The sequence below is a fragment of the Podarcis filfolensis genome (assembly GCF_964270895.1).
Source record: "Podarcis filfolensis genome assembly, chromosome: 2".
NCBI classification, from domain to species: domain Eukaryota; kingdom Metazoa; phylum Chordata; class Lepidosauria; order Squamata; family Lacertidae; genus Podarcis; species Podarcis filfolensis.
The window spans coordinates 16,763,754-16,781,072 of NC_139605.1; the positions used below are offsets into that span (position 1 = coordinate 16,763,754).

The 17,319-nt window shown below is 46.0% G+C and overlaps 1 protein-coding gene across 1 annotated transcript in view; it reads left to right on the forward strand.

The window, feature by feature from the left end:
- The window catches only part of LOC310758115 (uncharacterized protein), a 29,043-nt gene extending 12,120 nt beyond the window's left edge, over positions 1 to 16,923 (forward strand). Inside the window, exons 3-5 of the mRNA XM_083604051.1 lie at positions 9,876 to 11,352; positions 14,087 to 14,250; positions 15,406 to 16,923. Of these exons, the coding sequence (XP_083460177.1) occupies positions 9,876 to 11,352; positions 14,087 to 14,250; positions 15,406 to 15,473 (1,709 nt within the window). The 3' untranslated portion in view covers positions 15,474 to 16,923. The remainder of the gene's footprint in view (positions 1 to 9,875; positions 11,353 to 14,086; positions 14,251 to 15,405) is intronic.
- The last annotated feature ends 396 nt before the right edge of the window (positions 16,924 to 17,319 follow it).

Consider the following 17,319-nt stretch of genomic DNA (forward strand, 5'->3'; position numbering starts at 1 on the left):
CGGAAGCTGTACGCCGGCTCCCTCGGCCAATAAAGCGAGATGAGCGCCACAACCCCAGAGTCGGTCACGACTGGACCTAATGGTTAGGGGTCCCTTTACCTTTACCGTGGCCCTCAGGAGGAATTTTGTGTGTGTGTGTGTGTGTGTGTGCATGATGGAACTCAATCTCCCCATCTCCCCAGCATCTGCCATCTAAGGTGATTGTCTCACTCCACCTAATGGTCCTGGATACACCAGCAGCCTTTCTCATTCTATGTAAGATACTTATTTCCAGATTATTTGTTACCTTAAAGAAAGCTGAGGTCATTTCAATCTGTTGGAGTATTATAACCTCTGTATGTTTTCAAGTAGGGTTGGAAATTTTTCTTGATTTTCTTGTTTTGTCTTTCTATAAATCACTTTGAGGGTTTGTTTGTTTTACAATCAAGCAGTGTATACGTTTTCTGAAACAAAAAAAAAGAAAGAAAAAGAAACCAAGGACTTTATAGAACTGGCAGAGAGCAGGAGGAGGGGGTGAGCGAGTGGAGCAAATACAGAACTTTGCCCTTCTCTGAACCTTGGGAATCACAAGTGGGGTGGCTACTATTGTGCTCAGGTTCTGCTTGAGAGTTTCTCACAGGCCTCTGGTTCACCACTGCGAGAACTGGGGCAAATCTTTCAAGTTTTCATTTAACAAAATGTATATGCCGCTTTTTCAGTGGAAAACCTCTAAGCGGTTTGCAAAGGGCAATCTGAAACATTCATCTAAAAAGTAGCCCGAAAGAGCAAACATTAAAAACAAGGGAACACCATTTTAAAAGATGCTGGCAAACTCTGCAATCTTTAAAACTTTATACATAAAATAAAACAACTTGTTAAAACTGTGTGTTAAAATGACTTGCCTGTGACAATTACTGGCTGAAACAAGGAAGTTTTGTTGTTGTTTAGTTGTTTAGTCGTGTCCGACTCTTCGTGACCCCCTGGACCAGAGCACACCAAGCACTCCTGTCTTCCACTGCCTCCCGCAGTTTGGTCAGACTCATGCTGGTAGCTTCAAGAACACTGTCCAACCATCTCGTCCTCTGTCGTCCCCTTCTCCTTGTGCCCTCCATCTGTTTTAGCAGGTACCAAAAACAATGCAGCAAAGTTTCCTGACTAATATTAATAGGCAGGGCGTTCCAAAGTCTGGGTTCTGTCACCCTGGAAGATCAACTCTTCGCAACTTCAGAATGAACACCAACTGATAAAAGGTTCTCCAAGCCACTGAGGTAGGGCTGCCATATTTCAAGAAGTAAAAAGACGGACATAAAAAGCGATACTCAGACACACATGTACTGCTTCTATTTGCCAGCCCATGCGCTAACCCTCCCAGCCCGGGAGCCAGTCTGAATTAAGGAGACATGACAATGATGTATGGGATAAAATTAGGCCACAACTTTATCAATTTCAGATGTAGGAAACCTTGGCTTAGGGATTGGACGGCAACCCTCACAGCCCCAGCTGTGGAGGGGACTGTGAAATGAGATTTTACAGAGCGTGCCCCCCACTTCGCCTGATGTTGGTAGTTTGACCTTTCGCCGCCATTCAGGGCCAGTGACTCCCACAAACAACCTTTTAACGGGCCCTGCAGATGACGCCACATGGGGATGCATTATAATGCTACCCCCCATTCCGAAGAGAGCCAGTGTGCTGTAGTGGTGGACTCGTAATCTGGTGAACCCGGGTTTGTGTCTCTGCTCCTCCACATGCAGCTGCTGGGTGACCTTGGGCCAGTCACACTTCTCTGAAGTCTCTCAGCCCCACTCACCTCAGAGTGTTTGTTGTGGGGGAGGAAGGGAAAGGAGAATGTTAGCCGCTTTGAGACTCCTTTGGGTAGTGATAAAGTGGGATATCAAATCCAAATCCAAACTATAGGATCAAGGTCTAAAACCGCCAAAGTTGTGACCGTTGCTAGTGGGGGAGGAGGTGGAGCGCCGGCCAGTAGGCAGAGAGGTGTCACCCTAGAACGGGAAGCCTGCGCCGGGTCGCAAACCCCGCCCACTGCTTGATGTGTGAGAGGTAATTGCAAAAAAAGGGGAATCAGCCTTGCCATTCCCCTAGACCTGCTCATCTTTACTGGAATAATATTCCTTCTGTATGAAGATTGGTAAGGTGAGAATTGGTACCATCAAAAACATTGTCGCAAAGACACGTGTGTGTTCTTTATTTTGTGAATATTGTTGTCGACATACAAAAATGAATTTGGTGCACGTCCATACATTTTATTTGTATGCCACCTTCCCACAATATAAACCATGCTCCATGCAGCTTGAAACATGAGGAAAATACAGAAGAAAAGTAGTCAGAAACAATAAATAAAAACGTTAAAAAATACTTCCCTTAACCTCACTACAAGACCACCACATATGATAAAAATAACCTTCTTTCTCTTTACATTTCCAACACTTATTTGATTTGGATTTATACATTTGTTTTTGCCAATTTACCATCGATATATCAATTTCATATAATTTTCTCTTGGACCATAACATGCTCTAAATTTTATATCCATATTCCACAATTGTTCCCATGCTTCCGATGTTAAATCAAGCCTTGTCAGAGGAACTTGGCCACTCTCCAGGTGCCCGGCTTGATTCCATGTTGGCCTCCCCCGTCAGCGACTCCCGGCAAGACAAGGCAAGGTCTCTATCGGCCGATCCTCCTCAACGTGAGAAGAACACAACCACTCCCCCCTGCCATCCCCAGGGAGGGGAGAGAGACAGACAGAAATGTATTTACATGCCTTTATTTCTGTCTTTCAGCAGTGCAGAGGAAACATGTCTGCACCCTCTCACATCAGCAGCCACACAGAGAGAGAATAACTCCACCCATGTACTTCCAGTACAGGGTCATGTGCCACTCTGAGCTAACATCCGGTGCTCAGTGCACATAATAGACTGTCCCTGGTTCCCACGGTACAGTCCCATAACATCAACATCCTGTTTGGCTTTCCAGCCATCTGGAGCACTCTGCAGCATTGCTCCTTTTTCGTAACATCCTCCCCCAAAAGAATCAATGCGTGTTGCAGCAAGCAAAGCGTGATCCAGAGAAGAAAACAAACAGTTGTTATACACATAACACTCCCCTGTTGTTTCAGTTCCACCCTCGGAACTCCCCGCCACTGGTTTCCCCAGTGTACCTCTCTGGTTGTCTGGCTTCCAAGGAATGAGTGCATCTGCATTACCTTGGCTAGCAACTCTCTGTTGTGTCTTTGTCTCTGACTTAGACACAGCTCCAACCTGTCCTCGGTTGTTTACAACAGCAACACATGCAACAGCTAAGTTAGCAAACTCTTCTGAGTACCTTTTGGGTGGTTCACCCTTTGTGACTCTCTCAGACCTGCGTATGAGGTGCTGATCCTCTCTGCTCACTGGTTCTGTCTCAGGACTCCTAGGAGAACCAGTTCCAATAGTTAACAGTGGCTCATCCTTCACCTGTGAAGGTCTATCCAATGTGTGAGATTTCCTCTCAATGACTGTGACAACTGAGCTCTCTGAGCTATCAGTGTCGCTCTCAGTACCACTGTAATCTGTGAAATCATCATCATCATCTGAATCGTCCTCTGTGGGAAATGTGTGTACTTTCACTCTCTCCTGTTCAGGAGCACTCTCTAGAAATTTTGTGAGAATCACCTGACCAGATTCAGACAAAATTACTCTGTAGAGACCCTTTTCATATCCCACAAAAATGCCTCTGGCATTCTTTACTCCACCTGGAGCTTCTGTCCTCACATGAGACCCAAAAACCTTGAAATGGGCAACAGAAGGTTTTCTCTTGAACAGTTTCTCAAAAGGAGAACTTCCCAACTCTCTTGAAACCTTTCTCACCCACGCATAATTAAACGACATGAGTGACTCCGCCCAGAACTCATGTGGCAGATGTGAACTAAGCAATTGCGCATTCATCCCCTTTTGCAATTCTTTGTTCACCCGTACACAGACACCCCTGTTCCACGCTTCCGCTGAAACAGCAACCTTGTGTCTTATCCCTTTCTTGTGCAGGAACCTCTGGAAATCCTGTAAAAGAAAAATCTGCTTCTCATCTGTCAAAAGACAATTAATGTTAGCACCATGCACATTCTTAACCTTGTCACAAAACTCCTGAAACCTTTCCAAGGCTTCCTGTGGCCTCTTTAACACATAAACCCAGACAAAGTTAGAGAAATGATCCACACACACAAGATAAAATCTTGCATTGCCTCTAGATGGTTCTAGAGGACCAATCACATCAGCATACACCCGCTGAAACGCTCTGTCGACCCTGGCCACCTTCTTGGCGCTCGTCTTGGTCACACCTGCAAGAGAAATCATGTTAGACTCAGAATTACATTCCATGTAATCACTTTGCTTAAAGTCCAACAAATACAGTCCACCTTTCTCTCTGGCAGAAAGATACAACTCTCCATCTTTGAAGATCTTGCAGCTCTCAGCATCATAGGACAGTTTCAGTCCTTTCTTTGCAATCTGCGAAACACTCAGCAGATTGAACTTCAATTCAGGAACCAAGTAAACATTGTGTATAGTCAGGTTCAGACTCCTGAGATACACAGTTCCAATCCCGGTCGCTTCCAGCTTCTGACCGTTGGCTTGTTCCACAGCGAAGCTTTGCTTCTTAAACGTTGAAAAGAGCGCCTTGTGTGGGGACATATGAAAATTACAGCCCGTATCAATTACAAATGAATTTCCAACATCTGGCGTGGTTCCTTTCGCCATCAGGGCCTTTGCAGGTTTCACCGAAGACGTGGTATGACTTTTGCCTGCTGCCTCAGGCTTTGCTGAGCGGCCCTTCGCTCCTTTCGGCTGGCGTGGCTTCTTGCAGTTCCGCTGAAGATGCCCAGCCTGTCCACAATTGTAGCATCGGACAACGTTCAAAGCTACAGCATCCTCTCCAGTAGCAACATCAGTGGGGGAATTAGAACTCCGTTCTTCCCTCCCCCTGTCCTTCACCTCCAGTGCAGCAAGCCTGTCGTGTTCATTCAAAACAACGGCAGTCACCCTCTCCGCGGTCAAATCGTTCGCCGGGAGGGAACCCAGCTGACTGGCAACCGTTTTGTAAGTCCGATTTAAGCTGTTAATCATCATGAAGCAAAACACTTCCTCCTGCAGACGGAAATTGCGTTCCACCATCTGTTGGCGCAGATATTTCATTTCCGTCAGGTGCGCTTGAACATCTCCATCAGGCGCAAGCCTCAGATTGGTCAGCTTCTCAAAATACAGCAACGCTGAAGAACCAGCATCTCTCTGATGTGTTCTACACAGCGTTTCCCAAATCTCACGCGCATATTCCAAATCCTGAATATGCACAAGTTGATCATCCGAGACACACAGAATTATAGCCGTCCTGGCCTTCACATTCTGTGATTCCCAACCTCGGGTTGGTGCTTGAGGGATGGGGTTCTCAATCACCCCAAAAATCCTCTGATTCTGCAGCAGGGCCTTCATCTTTACAGACCAAGATGAATAATTGTCATTAGTCAGGGGAGGCGGGTAAGGCAAGGCTCCCCCCTTCTTGGGATCCATTTTGAATCCAAGTCTCAGCTCTCTTTCTCGAGCTAGTAAAATCCAAAAGCTCCTTTTTGAGCTGTCTTTCTGCCTCTCTCAGGCAGGCAATCTCCAAGCTGTCTCACAGTCAAAACAACTTTGCTTTCCCGGCTCTGACTGAGCCAGCCCCAGGTGTCAGTAACTTTCCAAGTCGACTGACGGTCGTTGCCTAGCAACTGTGCATACTTCTTCGTTATCTCGCCACAAATATGTCTGGTATGCAAGCTTAGCTCTCAGAGCTGTTTTTCCAAACGCAGCTCTCGTGAACCAGAGAATAAATCAATCTGCATTCACACTTTTAGCCCGATATTCAGCATACCTTTTTGGGGTTCCGTTGCTTGGAAAACACCCCCTCTTGGTGTCCAGCCGTCTGTTCAGCTTCTGGCTGCAATGCAGACGTTATCTTCTTTCCTTGGTGCAGAGGATGGCACACGATCCATCAACCTCTCACCTCTCATGCTGATTCCCATGGATCAGATAACCAGCAGCGTCTGCTACCAGATGTTAAATCAAGCCTTGTCAGAGGAACTTGGCCACTCTCCAGGTGCCCGGCTTGATTCCATGTTGGCCTCCCCCGTCAGCGACTCCCGGCAAGACAAGGCAAGGTCTCTATCGGCCGATCCTCCTCAACGTGAGAAGAACACAACCACTCCCCCCTGCCATCCCCAGGGAGGGGAGAGAGACAGACAGAAATGTATTTACATGCCTTTATTTCTGTCTTTCAGCAGTGCAGAGGAAACATGTCTGCACCCTCTCACATCAGCAGCCACACAGAGAGAGAATAACTCCACCCATGTACTTCCAGTACAGGGTCATGTGCCACTCTGAGCTAACATCCGGTGCTCAGTGCACATAATAGACTGTCCCTGGTTCCCACGGTACAGTCCCATAACATCAACATCCTGTTTGGCTTTCCAGCCATCTGGAGCACTCTGCAGCATTGCTCCTTTTTCGTAACATCCATATCTATATTATGACCAATAGCTATTGCCCGTTGTATCATTGAGGGTTTTACTTGCTTCAAGGAGGATTGCAACTGACCAGTTTTTTTTTGGGGGGGGCACACAGGAAACACCCCCAGCACTTCAGACATCTTGTCCTTTACCTCAGGCAGCAACAACCCTTGATATGGCCCTGATACAGGACATCTCATTGGGGGGACATTGCATGCTCAATAAATAAAGATCCACCTGCCCTCACTATTCAAACTCAACCTGGCTTTTGATGTTCTTCAGTGCCAGTCCACGGTTGCCTGTGTTCACATATACAGTGGTACCTCGGATTAAGAACTTAATTTGTTCTGGAGGTCCGTTCTTAACCTGAAACTGTTCTTAACCTGAAGCACCACTTTAGCTAATGGGACCTCCCACAGCGCCACCGCTGTGTGATTTCTGTTCTCATCCTGAAGCAAAGTTCTTAACCCGAGGTAATATTTATGGGTTAGAGGAGTCTGTAACTTGAAGCGTATGTAACCTGAAGCGTCTGTAACCAGAGCATAGCTGTCAACTGCCCCTTATTTGGCGGGAAAGTCCCTTATCCCAGCGCTGTGTCAAGCTGCTGTCGCTTATTGATGATGTCCCTTAAATTTCCCGGGTTTCAAAGGAAGTAGCTCCTTTCCCTCCCTCCCTGCCAGCCAGGGAGGAGGGAGGCTCCAACTGTGTTGCTTGGCTGCGTTGCTCACCCAATAAGGAGTCTAAGAACGACTGGGGGGTGGAGCTTGCATGCCTTGTGCTGAAAAAATTGGCTGCGTTGCCTGGGGACTCGCCTTTGCTCAGCGCTTCCCAGCGGAGTGGTGACGGTGGCTTTCCGTGCTGCATCCCCTTTTCTGGGTTGCTGCGCTGTGGGAACCACCGCTTGAGGCTTCGTTTGGCTGCTAGCTGGGTTTTCTGCCTTTGGCTCGGAGGGGCTCAGAAGTTGAACATACCTGTGTTGGAAAAATCCCTTATTTTGGCTGCTGATCCCTTATCTTCGAGGCTGCTGGTCCCTTCTTTTCAAATCTGTAAGTTGACAGCTATGAACCAGAGGTACCACTGTACTTGTGTTATTTATTGAAGTTCTCACCCTGGCCACCAGGAGTACCGTGTATATAGTTTTCACTCAGGTCCACGTCAGTTAATTTAGGCGGGAAACCCTGGGCTGTTGTTACAAGGTTGACAGCCGGCTGCCTATAAAAGCAGGCCGGCTGAGCTGTGTTCAGTTTGGTTCAGTTCCAGCTTACTTATAAAGAGCTACTTGGAGAAATCTCTGTGTCGTCTGCTTTGTCAACCCACTACTTAATAACTTGCATTTCCTTATGTCCAAATGGCCGGAGACTTTGCATAACCATGAAACCCATGTTGTTGTTGTTGCACGCTACAGCTCTCCCTCTGTGCCCTCTGATGTGTACTCTTACCTAAGATGCCTCGTCCCCTGGAGAAGGCAGAACCTGGCGGTCACTGCCCTTTGCGTACACACATATTGGTAGCTGCCTTCTCACTGGGTGTTATTTGCGAGAGCTGGAAGTGTCCTATAAGCCTCAGTACCCACCTTTCCCCTTTGGATTGAGCTGCAGAGGACACCAAGGAGCAGCAAAACCCCACCGGGGATAAAGGAGGTGAGTCTTCAGGACGCAGAAGGTTTAGATGCCTCCAAGAGTGGGATGAGAAGTGGGGAACAAACCTTGGGAGTGGGGGAGATGACAGTAAACGTGGCACAAGAAAGGAAGTCAGGAATCCTGCATTCTAGCACCATAGCTTCTTGCTTCGTTTTGTTCCAGTTGTTTAACATTTGGGAAGTTAACCCTGTATCATGCTGTAAGTCTTGGACATATGCGTGTGAGGGTCTGCAGATTGGGACTTGTGCCCTCAAACGAAAAAAAGAGAAAGAGGTGAACAAAGTCAAGGTATGAGGTGACTGCAACGTGTTTGTTAAGGAGTTCAAAGTCAGTAAACTGAGTTGCCCACTCTCAGCTTTAGTGGAAAGTCAGATGTTGGAAGATTCCAGCTCAAGGAATTACACAACCGGCCTTGCCATTCCCCTAGACCTGCTCATCTTTACTGGAATAATATTCCTTCTGTATGAAGATTGGTAGGTGAGAATTGGTACCATCAAAAACATTGTTGCAAAGACACGTGTATGTTCTTTTTGTGTGTGAACATTGTTGTTGGCATACAAAAATGAATTTGGTGCACGTCCATACATAAATAATTTTATTTGTATGCCACCTTCCCACAATTTAAACCATGGTCCATGTGGCTTGAAACATGAGGAAAATACAGAACAAAAGTAGTCAGAAAATATAAATAAAATTGTCAAAAAATACACATCCAAACTGAACAATTTTCACATAAACCACAAGATCTAAAATAATGATACAAAAAACCACCAGCAGCAACAGAAGCAAATAGCAGTCTGGTTCCGGTTTGCGAACTATTTTTGGAGGCGGAACATCTGACAGGGCTTCCGTGGCTTTTAATTGGCTGCAGGAGCTTCATGCAGCCAATCAGAAGCAGCAATTTGGTTTTCGAACGTTTTGGAAGTCGAATGGACGTCCGGAACAGATTCCGTTCGATTCCCAAGGTACAACTGTACATTTAAAATGTTCCTATGCTTTCAGGATCAGTGCTGGATTTTGTGGGCTACAGGTAGAGATGTGCATTGATCCCACTGTCAAGGCTCCTTTCCTCCCTCCCTCCCCACCAAATGAAATATTCTGTTGGATCAAGCCAATGGCCCATCTAGTCCAGCATTCTGTTCTCATAGTGAGCAACCAGAAGCCTATGGGAAGCACACAAGTAGGACCAGCGCACAACTGTTAAGTTGTGGGTGAACATATCAGACGACGCAGCAATTCTTCAAACAGCTCTTCTTTATTCACAGGCCAGAACAGAACTGAACTGAAGGGTTCAGCCAACCTGCTTATATAGATCTCAACTACAAAGCAACAGTAACAACTTTCTGTAACTATCCAATCACTGAACGTCACTTTCAATTCCTTATTTGCACATGTGGACCTGAGTGAAAACTATCTACAGTATCCCCCTGCTGGCCCAGGGTGAGAACTTTGGTACATAACAACAACAGTCCACCTGCAATTCCCAGTACTCACATGGAAGCTGCCCCTCTGATGCCAAGTTTTTTAAAAACACATCTATAATCCACTGATATCCAGAAGGGGAGTGGGTGGAGAGAAGGGTTTTCACCTGTCTTCTCCCACACAATACAGTCGATATGCTGGGGTCTATTTATTTTATTTTATTTTAAAAAGGGGGGGGGCTTGTGTATGTCGCTTTGGATCAGAGCCAAGGTGTAACTGTGCCTGGGTCACCTTTCTTTCAGCTTCTGCAATGCCTACTCTCCTCCAGGCATCTTTGGGCCTCTTCCTCTCCCTCTTCCTCCTGAATTCCAGCTCTGCCTCTGAAGATGACACCGTGGTGGTGACCAGCAGCGGCCCTATCAAAGGCAAGCGAGTCCCGGTTGGCTCTGTCTCTGTCACTTCCTACCTCGGTATCCCTTATGCTGAACCCCCCCTGGGGAAGCTGCGCTTCCAAAAGCCCCTTCCCCACCAGCCATGGAGCCATGTCTTGGAGGTCACCAACTTTGGAAAGGCTTGCTTCCAGACGACCGATTTTCAATGGCCTTTCAACAAAATGTGGGTTGCCAACGCGCCGCATTCAGAGGACTGTCTCTTTCTCAATGTCTGGGTGCCTCACCCGCGGCCTTCTGCACCGGTTCCTGTCCTTGTCTGGATCCACGGCGGGGGATTTCTGGTTGGTGCCAGTTCCTTAGACTTGTACAATGGAGCACTTCTGGCTGCTACTGAGAACGTCATTGTGGTTTCCATGAATTATCGGTTGGCGTTCTTTGGCTTTCTGTTCCTCCCGCCTGAGGTCCCAGGAAACATGGGGCTGTGGGACCAACAGCTAGCTCTGAAGTGGGTGAAGGAGAACGCAGCTGTCTTTGGTGGGGACCCTCTTCAGCTGACCCTCTTTGGCCACAGTGCAGGAGCAGCCTCTGTGGGGTTTCACCTCCTCTCACCTGCAAGCCAACCCCTTTTTGCCCGCGCTGTGGTGCAGAGTGGAGCTCCCAATGCACCCTGGGCTTGGAAGGATCCTGAGCATTGCAAGTTGCGCTCCTTGCAAGCGAGTCAGCGGCTGGGCTGCGACGATCGGAATCACAGTGTGGCGCTGCACTGCCTACAGGAGAAGGTAATGGATAGGGGAATGCTCCAACTTTTGATGCATCGCTTCTACCCCACCACAGATGGGGACTTCCTTCTGGATGAGCCAAGGAAACTTCTGCAGAGTGGGCTCCTTCAGGCAAAACCATTGCTCATAGGCATCACCGGGGAGGATGGGTCTGTCTTTGCACTAAGCGGTCTTTCGGATCGCATAGAAGATGACAGAATGTCAACTTGGGAGCAGCTCTTGAAGGAAACAATGACATTGTTCGAAATGTCTTTGGAAGAAGATGTTGCCAAGACTGTAGCGCTGAAGTATGCTGAAGATGGCCATGGGCCAGAAAAGTACCACGGGGCCATGGTCCAACTGTGCAGAGATTATTACTTTTTGTGCCCATTGGCTGAAGCTGCTGAAAAGATGGCAGCAGGTGGGAGCCCTGTGTACACCTACTCCTTCAACCACCACATCTCTGGCTCCATTTGGCAGGAGTGGATGGGAGCAGCCCATGGAGTTGAGGTGCCTTACCTGTTTGGAACTCTGTCGTCGCTACAGAGGGTAAATCAAACAAACACGGAAGCTGACGCCCCTTTGAGCCTCAAGATGATGCGCTATTGGGCGGAGTTTGCTAGAAGCGGGTAAGGCATTCACAGCTCTTGTTCTAGAGCCTCAAACACAACTCATTCCATCAACTTGACCCTGGTTGTTCTAGACATGGTTTGATAGTCCTTGCTCTGGGCATTCTACACCCAAGGTTCTGCCTGAACCTCCCACAGTCTTTCATTCCTTTCCTTGGTATCTTTGACAAGGGCACTGCCACATCAAGTTTCAGTCTAGAGGGGCAAGTTTCAGAGAAAAGCTCAAAGGCCTAACTCAGGGATGGAGAACTTGTGGCCCTTCAGATGTTGCTAGACTTCAACTCTTATCATCCTTGACCATTGGCCATGCTGGCTGGGGCTGATGGGAGCTGGAGTTCCCGTCAACAAATAGCTGGACAGCTGGACAGTTCCCAGTCCCTGTCTTAAACAAAAGACATGTATCTTCCTTTGGTGTTTCCCCCCCCTTCTTCTCACTGGCAAACTGCCTGTTAATTGGAAAAAGCCCCTAGCTCAATTCCAGGGACGTAGGGGTCCAGTTATGTATAAGGAGCTTCCCAAATCATCTCTTTCACCCTCTTGGGGTCTTGAGAGCTTCTGAAGAAGCAAATGCTATTAAAAATAATAATAGACAGGGATTCCACCCCCTGCTCAGTCTGAACTGGCAACCCAGTCAGATGGGTGAGGTACAAAAATTATTATTATTATTAATAATAATAGCTGGCCTTGATATGTTTTAATGTGACTGATATGCACTTTCGATTTGTTTATCTGTTTTTTTAAAAAACCCTATTGATACTTTAAAAAACAGCAACATGTTATATCATATTTTTTATTACCACTGGCAATTTCAGGGCTATGGTGGGATGTGAGTTGAAATAACCAACTAACCTTTGCAAAAGATGGTTGAAGATGGAATGTCAGCTATTTTGGCTGACACGTTTGGCACTGATGAAATATGACCGTGATTTCTAGGCCATAAGTTGATTACCATAGCAGGGTTCTCATTTGATTTGATTTGATTTTTTGGTTGATGGAAGGAGAAAAGAAAGCCTCGGATTTAGCGAGGCAACGTTTTTTGGATTTAGATTTCCTGGAACTGTTGCCAGAGATTAATACACAAAGAACATGTACCTTCTACCCATGACTGAATGTTAGGAGCTCTCTCCTGCCATATATAACAAAAAGCACATAATCAAAGTGTTGGGGAATACTTACCCTGGCAAAAACGAATAGTGTTCCTTTTCCAGGTACATTAGGGCAATCAGAGGGATTTCTGTGGAGCAGGGCTAATGTCAGCGTGAACCACCAGCTGCAGTGTATTTCATATTGCACCGCTTTGTATTCCATATAGATTTTTACTATCTGTAATCCAATTGATTTGCTTATGTATTGTTTTAATTCTATTAGAATTTAATTACTTTTTAAAAACTATATTTTATATGATATTGTATTTTATCTCTGTGTGCTTGTTTTTATTTGTGTAAGCCACATTGGGGAAAAGGTAGGATAGAAATAAAAATAATATAGTGGCCGAGACAGAATTCCAAAGCACAGTGGATGGGGAACAAAATGGATTGGGCAGAAGAGGACCTACTGGGAAGCTAGACTCACAGGATCATATTTGATATAGCTGGCCTCCTATCTCCAATTCCATCTACAGTAATAAAAAGGAATGGGCCAAATCTCATATGGTTGACTGTCAGCACAATTCCAAGTAATGAAAGCTGAGGAATTGAGTCAAATGACAAATGATAGGGTTTCACTTATTTTGTAGTGTGCTATTGTTGCAGTGTGGGATGCGGGTGGCGCTGTGGGTTAAACCACAGAGCCTAGGACTTGCCGATCAGAAGGTCGGTGGTTCAAATCCCCGCGACGGGGTGAGCTCCTGTTGCTTGGTCCCTGCTCCTGCCAACCTAGCAGTTCGAAAGCACGTCAAAGTGCAAGTAGATAAATAGGTACCACTCCGGCGGGAAGGTAAACGGCGTTTCCGTGCGCTGCTCTGGTTCGCCAGAAGCGGCTTAGTCATGCTGGCCACATGACCCGGAAGCTGTACGCCGGCTCCCTCGGCCAATAAAGCGAGATGAGCGCTGCAACCCCAGAGTCGGGCACGACTGGACCTAATGGTCAGGGGTTATTATTGCAGTGTAGATGTGCCATTTTTGTTTTTATAATGCTATGAGTGATTTTCTCTCTCTTTGTTTTGTGCTATTGATGGCCTTTGGCTTAAAAAGAAGATTTTAATCCCTGTGCCACATTTTATTTCTCGCTGCCACCACCCAGGCCCTACCTGGTACAATACTGAGACCAGTCAGGTTTAAATTGGAATATAAACTTCTGTTTATTTATTGCAGTTTAACAAACGTGTGGTTTCATAAACGGTATCAGTCAATTACAATCATAGGGTTCCTATCCAGATCTATAACTTCTGCTACCTGCCCTCCCTCACGAAACCACCTCTCAGATATTTACTTGTCTTCCCATCACCTAACTGTTCCAGACTCGGCTTATTTCGCTACACTAACTCAGCCTCCCCACAGACTCTATCCCAATTCACTCCCACTCCAACCAACCACCCAACTCCCAATGAACTCCCCTTTTAACCCTCCCAGAGCTGGTTTTATAGTCCCTCTGACTCCACCCCCCGGGTTCTGATTGGGTAACTTGTTTAACTATTTCACCTCCAGCACTCTCATATGTTAACGTCACAATGGCCTTTGGCTTAAAAAGAAGATTTGGATCTGGACTGTGGTTTTTTTTTTTGTTTCCTCCACAGGAACCCCACTGGGTCCGTGCCCAATGAGGTGCAATGGCCGCTCTACAATGCCACAGAGGAGAACTTCTTCCACATCAGCGCAGGGCCACCTGAGATCAGGAAGCCGTCTCCTGCCCACCACTGCAATTTCCTGGCAGCTCATATATTCAACTCAACACTCTCAAGTAAGTCCAGGTCCTTTGGCTGAAGAAGTTTGGGCTCAGTTCAGCAACAGTTAGTACTGACTTAGGTCTTGTCACATTTATAGTGTTGCTGCAGTGGGGTCCCATGCCAGTTCCTCTTTGTAGCATTTTTTGGCAATATTTCCAGTGGACAACAAGGCACACAAGTTCTGCCCGCTCTGTCTATGTCAGAATCAACTTTCCTGCTAAGGTAGTGTTTCTCTCGCCTCTAGAGATGGGGGAGAAAGTTCACGTTGAATGACGAGCCTTCCTAATTCTATTTTTTTTTTAAACAATGTGAGAACCAAAACACAGCCACGCTTCAAAATTTGCACTTCTTTGAATTTTGTAATGCAGTTATCCAGCTTTTCCCATTAGTGGGAAGTGTGCATCTATTAGTGCAAATAAATTACAAAATTGCATTGTTTTGGGGGCAAATTGTATTGTAGAATTGCGTACATTAGGAGAAATCTGCATTACAATATTGATGAATTTCCATGAGGAATTTGGTTTTGGTGTTTTATTGTGTGTAGGGGGGCAATGCAAACTGGTGTGGGAATGTGGAGAAATGAAGTGAGAATTGGGAAAAAGGAGAAACTGAAATTGACATATTCATCCATCCCTAGTCCATCTCTTCGGCCTTTTCTTTCATCTAGCTCTCTTTTTATGGCTCCTTTGGTGAAGGGCTTGCCAGTTCTTATCTCTTCCCTAGAGTTATTGCCTTCTTTCGTATCAATGGCAGCCCTTCTCTCTAGTCACCTTGGCTCATGTCTGCTTCCTGCATTTCCTTTCACCGCCACCTCTCGCTATCTATTCCTCCACTCCCTCCTGCTTCTCCCTGGCTCCTTCCTGCTGACCACTCGCTCTACCCCACCAGGATGCAACCATCCTGGTAAAGGTAAAGGTAAAGGGACTCCTCACCAGTGTCCCTTTTGTCTTAGGTATACCCCTTTTAAAATTATCAAAACTTGGGTAAGGAGGGAGCAGTAGTAGGAAAGGAATGAACCCCCCCAAACTTTTGGTTGAAAGTGATTGGCTGTCCATTGTGGATGCATTTCAGTTAAAAATGGAAGTTGAGTTGTACCCAGTCTCTTGCATGAAGGGTTGTTTGGCTCTCTATGGACCATCATTTTTCCAATTGCTTTTTTTATTTTGCAGAAAAAGTCCAAGAAGACTCTTCTGAATCCATTTTGGAGGAAGATATGAAGAATAAGACCAGAACTTAACAAAAAAAAGGCAGAATGCAAAAATAGCTTACATCAAGTCCGAATGGAACTGAGAGGGTGAAGACATGCCTAGAAACACTTCAGCAAAGCCCTCACTTTGTAGGATTGGTGCCCATTTGCAAATATAATGGTTTGCACTTCATTGTGAGACGATGTTGAATGAGAAATGGAACTTAATGCCGGGTTAGAACAAGATAAGCCATTGGGACCATCATTTTCGAATGCCACCCCATTTTCCTCCACAACATCCACATGTTAATTATGAGGGGGGAAATGACATATCCAGCAGCTATGAATGATAGTGGCTTCTTTTCAATCATTTTTGCTTTATTCTGCAAGCAACAGGTTATTTGGCAGCCTGAATTCACTTCCTGAATTTTGCAAAGCCTCGTATATTGAGGAGCTGTGCCTTGGAGCTAAAGGACAATTAATTTCTCATTGTTACTATGTTACTATGTAACACCAGGGAAGGAAGGTAACTCCCAGCCAGTGCTTTCCCTGCTTTCTTGCATAGCATGAGCACTGTGATCTGGGTGGAATTTGAATCTGTGGGTATCTGCAGAACGTACATAGAGCTGAAAGAGGAAGTTGGAAGAATGACACTCTTTCTCACTTCCTCTTTCATCTCTATGTGCTTTTCAAAGCTCAGGTTAATTCTGCTGGATCCACTTAGATCCATTGTGTCTACATGACTTATAAGATTGGTAGTTCCACGAGGAGTTTCTCCATGCCTCAGAATTATTGCCATTCACGGTGTCCCCATGGCCAGAACAGGGACAGGGAAACATACATCTCTGTGAAATCAGGATGAGAGGCAAGCTGATGTAGACATCGCAGGGGAATGGATGATGCCAAAGCGAAGTCTAGAACCATTTTGTCAGTAGGGGCTTTGTTTTCCTGAAGATTTCTGGTCTGGATTAATTAAAGTATGTAATGTAAGTTCTGCCCATGTTGCGTTCTCACCTTGTGGTTGGTGGATCTTCTCTCCTGTTCTTTCCCTACCTTTTGATCTGTTCTCCTTCCACACATCAGTTCTGTTGGTCCTGGGAATGCTTATCAAATGCTCCTGAGGCAACTACTGAAATCTCCCAGAAGCCAGTTATTCTCACCCACCACTAGAACAGAACGCTCAGTTGCTCTGATGCCTGTGAAGGGTGCTCAGTTTGCCAGAACAATATGAGTTCATTTCAAAGTCAGGGCATGTATGGTACACATGCAGCTTCCAAATGATTGCCCTGCAGAGAGCTGGGGGTGGCTCAGAAGTGCGGCTTCTCAAATACCATTCCAAGGCTCCTCTCCTACATCAAGAACAAACCTCTCCAAGGTGCCTCAAATGAACCTGAGGTCACACTAAAGATTACGGATTGCTCTGGTTAAACCTTTGTGTACTTCTAGCTGACAGACTGCATTCGGCGCATGTGATGTGTAAATAAATATTCTCTTCAAGGCACTGTTCTTATTTGTTTATTTACTGAGAAAGATTTTCTAAGCCACTTAATCAAAGAGCTCTCTAAGTGGTGCACATAATAAAACTGTAGGTCAGTGTTTCCCAAACTCTGGTCGCCAGCTGTTTTTGGACTACAACTCCCACCATCCCTAGCTAGCAGAACCGGTGAGCAGGGATGATGGGAACTGTAGTTCAAAAACAGCTGGAGACACAAGTTTGGGAATCACTGCTGTAGAGAAAACACAGCCCAAATCCACAGGGCTATCATTAAAAGGGGGGGGGGGTCATTAAAACACACATTAGCCTCAGCAAAACTTAAAAAACCAGTGCAGGTATCTAAACTATATGTCTGAGCAGACTTGCAGTAATAGTAGTAGTAGTAGTAGTAGTAGTAGTAGT